This window comes from Setaria italica, unplaced genomic scaffold (genome assembly GCF_000263155.2).
Source record: "Setaria italica strain Yugu1 unplaced genomic scaffold, Setaria_italica_v2.0 scaffold_238, whole genome shotgun sequence".
Lineage (NCBI taxonomy): Eukaryota > Viridiplantae > Streptophyta > Magnoliopsida > Poales > Poaceae > Setaria > Setaria italica.
The window spans coordinates 1-5,603 of record NW_014576887.1 but is presented as its reverse complement, the minus strand read 5'-3'; the positions used below and the strand labels follow the sequence as shown (position 1 = coordinate 5,603).

Sequence of the window (5,603 nt, the reverse complement as noted above, 5' to 3'; positions counted from 1 at the left end):
GACGTGGTCAATGTATGATAAATTCTATCATCAATGCATGCTTAAACTTATGATATTTGGTTTTGCTCCTTAATATTTTACAAATAACCTTTTGTGAACTTTTTTCCTGTAGGATATGGAGAAGGGCAAGAAGTCAGGCTCGGGCAGGGGTTACATTTCTTGGAATGACGACATGGACAAGGCTCTTCTTGACACATTTGTGGAGTACTATAACAAGGGTGACAGATGCCAGAATGGGTGGAAGTCTCATGTCTATACAGCTGCTATCAAGAATGTCCGAGAAATGTGTAATGTGGATATCTCAAAAGACAACATCATGGCGAGGAACAAGACCTTTGACAAACACTACACTATCATCAATGGTATGCTGGAATCAAGTGGATTTGGTTGGGATTGGAACAATCTGTTGATAGTGATTCTGTATGGGAAGAATATGTGGCAGTAAGTTTCAAAAACCACTGATTTACTTAAATTTGTGTTAAGTTCATAACTTGTTAGGTTATCACTTGTTATTTTGGGACACATTAACTGTCTGTTTTTTTAGTACTCCTTACATGCATAACAAAAACCACTGTTTCTTTGTTATGTTAGGCACATGTGTTTATTTGATCCACATTGCATTTAGTTTCTTTCATGCCTATGTTTGATGGCTAGTAAAAGCTCTGTTAGTTAAGTTCTCAAATTTTCCAAGTTACCTTTCTCTTATGAATCCTTTTCTATTATCAGTCATGTTGCCTTCGGAATTGCATTTTTAGAATTCTACCATAATATCTTCTTCCTTCTATTTTTATTTGATGCATGTTCAGCTTCATTGGGGAATTTTCACGATAGTTATTCAAGTCTGCTTTGTCATATTGTTGGATATAGTTGCAATGCATTGCATCTGCTCTTTGATATAGTTGTTTCTAAATGATCTCAAGCATCTAAATCTATTTTAGTAAATGGTTAGGTTCACGATGATTTGAATTAGAATATATGGGTTTGATACTGATGACATTCAGGTCCATCTACCTAAGCTAAATGCATTGCGATTGTGGGTTAAAAGGTGCACAAATTTGCCACATGGCCTTCTGTGCTTTTGAGTTATTTAACCTACCATTTTAACTCGAAAACCTCTTAGTTGGTAACTTAACATCAGATTTGTTTACCTTTTAGCAGGTCATGTGACCAAAAAAACTTATGATACTAGAACTTGCTTAACTTGCTTCTCTTTACCTAGCAGATCCTAGAACTGACCCTAGAATTTTGATTACATTGCTATCTCAGTATGGATGCTTATGTTGCTATCTTTTTCTGTATATGATAAAAGCCCTCTATTTGGATGTTGCGCTGATTACGACATGTCAGGCCACCCAAAGACACAAAATTAGCTGCTGTTTGACAGTGATAAGCAACTAACCAACCTTGCCTTTATATTTTTTTATAACAAGTTCGTGCCGACCTTCAGTAGAAACTGAATTTTGTTAGTATAGTTGTTTGCATTCAGCAATACTAACTGTTTGCATTCAGCAATTCTTTCTTTGCTTCACTAGTAATGCCGGCCTCCTAATACAAGTTGTTTCTGTTACCTGATAGTATCATTACTGCTGGTCCTTCAATTTTTGTGATACACTTGTTTTCTAACCAAGTATAAAATTTATTTTCTATAGAAAAATAAAGAAGCTACTGGGTACAGGCACATGACTGTCTTGTACTGGGATTCAATTAACTTAGTGTTTTGCAAAGACCATGCTACCAGTGAAGCGGCAAAGACTGCAGCTGAGAGCTCAAAAGACATGAGTAAGGAAGATCTTAGTAATAAAGAGCCCACATCATCGGCAACTTCAGGAAGTTTAAAGCGACAACGGTCAGGTGACTCTTTTACCTCTATGATGGCTGAAAAATGGACAAGTTCGCTGAAGCACTAAAGGAGGAAGCCCCTAAAGGCCCAACATCAAAAGAAATTCTAAACACACTGAATGAGGTACAAGGATTGGATGAAGACACTTTGTTGGACCTATTTGATATCCTGACCGGTGATGCACGCAAGTACGAGTCTTTGTTGGCGCTTCCGGAGAAGATGAGGAAGAGGTGGCTACTAAAACAGCTCAACAAGTGAAGAAACTAGTTCATCATAATATGTGGCTTCAACTATATGAAAGTTTAGATACTATGTCTGTATTGCTTGCATTGTCAAGATAATATGTCTGTCATGATCTCATACTATATCTGTCACGAAAGTTTAGATAAACATGAACGAAGGGAGTAAGTACTACTTTTGAGCGAATCAGCTCTAGCTTCAAATTATGCCTTGGTGCTGAAACTGTGAAAGAGTAGTCTTTGGCTCTTTGCTACATTTTCAATGGTGGTTTCAAAGTTTTAACTGTACTTGGCCGTTCAGTTGCAGAACTAGATTTGGGTCTTGGTCTCCCTCGGTTTGTTGCTGTGGACTGTGGAGTTCCATTTGAATTTCTAATCAACCAAACAATATTTCGAATCTAATTCTAAGAATGAGTTTCCATGTGCATCCAAACTAGATAATTGAAATGAATCACATTCTCAATAATTCAATTCTTATTGAATCTACTTACTAGAATTTCATTCCTAGAATGAGATTCAATTCCTGATAAATAAACGGGCCCTTACTAGAATTTCATTCCTAGAATGAGATTCAATTCCTGGCAAACAAACGGGCCCTTACTAGAATTCAATTCCTAGAATGAGATTCAATTTCTTGCTCCATATCGATCCACTCGCTACCACTTGAATGAGTGGGCTGCTCAAGGGCATAACCCATCCACTGCCAAAGAACTATTCAATTTGCGCCATTCAACTGCTAGAAATGTGATAGAGAAAACATTTGGGCTATTGAAGATGAGGTGGGCTATACTAAGAAGCAACTCATATTTTGACTTGCAAAATCAGGTATTCCGTAGTTAGTAACCTAGCTTGAAATTCATCTCTGAATGACCCTAGCTAGCATGCAACTCATTTCTACTAAATTCTTGCAGACTAGGATCATTAATGCTTGCTGCATATTGCACAACTTTGTAATTGATAGACAGAGAGATATGGATGACTTACTTATACACCAAGTTGATCAAGTAATATCTTTTGAACCTCATGAAGTTCAAAGTGAAGTGGGTATGATTACCAATGTTCAATCAACAAATGAATGGAGCAATTTTAGGGATACCAAAGCTAACCAAATGTTTGCTGATTACCAAGCAAGACATGGTCAATGTATGATAAATTCTATCATCAATGCATGCTCAAACTTATGATATTTGGTTTTGCTCCTTAATATTTTACTAATAACCTTTTGTGAACTTTTTTCCTGTAGGATATGGAGAAGGGCAAGAAGTCAGGCTCGGGCAGGGGTTACATTTCTTGGAATGACGACATGGACAAGGCTCTTCTTGACACATTTGTGGAGTACTATAACAAGGGTGACAGATGCCAGAATGGGTGGAAGTCTCATGTCTATACAGCTGCTATCAAGAATGTCCGAGAAAAGTGTAATGTGGATATCTCAAAAGACAACATCATGGCAAGGAACAAGACCTTTGACAAACACTACACTATCATCAATGGTATGCTGGAATCAAGTGGATTTGGTTGGGATTGGAACAAAAACAAAATATTTGTTGATAGTGATTCTGTATGGGAAGAGTATGTGGCGGTAAGTTTCAAAAACCACTTATTTACTTACATTTGTGTTAAGTTCAGTAACTGTAACTGCTTAGTACCTGATTAGTAACTGCTTAGTAACTGCTTGTTAAATTCTGTATGGGAAGAAATGAGTGGTACTGCAAAAGTTGCTATCTACATGTACTGTATTGCATCTGTGTAATCCTGTAGCTTCTGTAGAACTTTTTAGTAGCAACAGCTGCTCAAAGTTTTCTTTGCACAGTAATGAAACATAAGTCCATGAGCAATAATAATCGGATCGAAAAAGGCCCAGCTTCATTGTCACAGCACTTGATGGTTGATGGGCTACTCCGGCCTAGCTGTCCTCTGCACTGTAGTTCACTGCAGTACTTGATAATAGAACAAAATGACTAAAGTAGTAGCAGCATTTGATAAGCAGATTGTATATTTTATAACTTGCTTTCATTGTCATTCACTGGTCCATTAACCATGTTCAGGAGGGGTGTGGATATACATGTGTTAACCATTTGTTTTTTTAGAAAAACAAAGAAGCTTCTAGGTATAGGCACAAGACTGTCTTGTACTGGGACTCAATTAGCTTGGTGTTTGGCAAAGATCATGCTACCGGTGAAGCGGCAAGGACTGCAGCTGAGAGCTCAAAAGATATGAGTAAGGAAGATCTTAGTAACAAAGAGCCCACATCATCGGCAACTTCAGGAAGTTTAAAGAGGCAACGGTCAGGTGACTCTTTTACCTCTATGATAGCTGAAAAAATGGACAAGTTCGCTGAAGCACTAAAGGAGGAAGCCCCTAAAGGACCAACATCAAAAGAAATTCTAGACACACTGAATGAAGTACAAGGATTGGATGAAGACACTTTGTTGGACCTATTTGATATCCTGACTGGTGATGCACGCAAGTACGAGTCTCTGTTGGCGCTTCCAGAGAAGATGAGGAAGAGGTGGCTTCTAAAACAGCTCAACAAGTGAAGAAACTAGTTCATCTATATCAAGTGATGGATAATATCTATTGAACTTGTAATAATATGTGGTATTGTATGTACTATTTCTGTAGCTCGTCTGAAAATATTATCTTGTATTTTATCTGTATTTTCCTAGCTGGAGGTACGTAACTCGTGTATGATGTGTCCTTGCATAAAGATTGTTCATGGGTGTCCTTGCATAAAGATTGTTCGTGTATTATCAGATTTAACCTATATTTTTCAAAGAAGTAGTTTCCTCTCTAATCAACCAAACAATATTTGGAATCTAATTCTAGGAATTAGTTTCTTTGTACATCCAAACAAGAAAATTGAAATGAATCTAATTCTATGTAATTTAATTCCTATTGAATCTAATTGCTAGAATGAGATTCCTAGAATGAGATTCAATTCCTGATAAATAAACGGACCCTTACTAGAATTTCATTCCTCGAATGAGATTCAATTCCTGGCAAACAATCGGGCCCTATGTCTATTTGCTCAAAGCTGGAACGGAGAGAAACTGAAGATGGGGGTGGGGAACCGGGGCCAGGGCCAGCTCTGTAGTATTCGGGTAGACTGGTGGGTGCAATTATCTGCCTCCTGAGTTTTCAGTATATAATAAACTTGGAGGTTGGAGCACCAATTTCTTGTTCGACACCAGTCTACCACCGTGGCCACTCCACCTTCCATTGCCAGCCCAGCCACCCATGGCGACCAGCGGATCTAGTTCTCAAGTAGGCCCCGTCCCGTTCATGGACGTCGAGAACGACACCGACATGGTCACCGTCGTGACGGAGAGTCCTCCAGAAGAGCACGCCGGCCTGGTCTCCGGCCTACCATGCTGCACGGTCGCCGGCATGTCCAACATGAAGCTCCGCTGCTACCAGGGCTTCTGGATACGGGAGAGCTGGGTCCCGGCGGCCGTCGCGCTCAAGCGCCGCTTCGAGCCCCGCCCCGACGACGTCATCGTCGCCAGCCCGATGAAGTGCGG

General features: G+C 39.3%; 1 protein-coding gene across 1 annotated transcript; it reads left to right on the top strand.

Moving 5' to 3' along the window:
• Positions 1-112: 112 nt before the first annotated feature.
• On the top strand, positions 113-4,671 carry LOC101765287 (the record flags this gene model as incomplete). Its single annotated transcript, XM_012843208.3, has 4 exons — positions 113-362; positions 499-530; positions 3,323-3,661; positions 4,170-4,671. Coding segments are annotated over 4 exons (1,071 nt in total), but the record flags the coding sequence as incomplete, so codon positions are not given.
• Between the last annotated feature and the right edge of the window lie 932 nt (positions 4,672-5,603).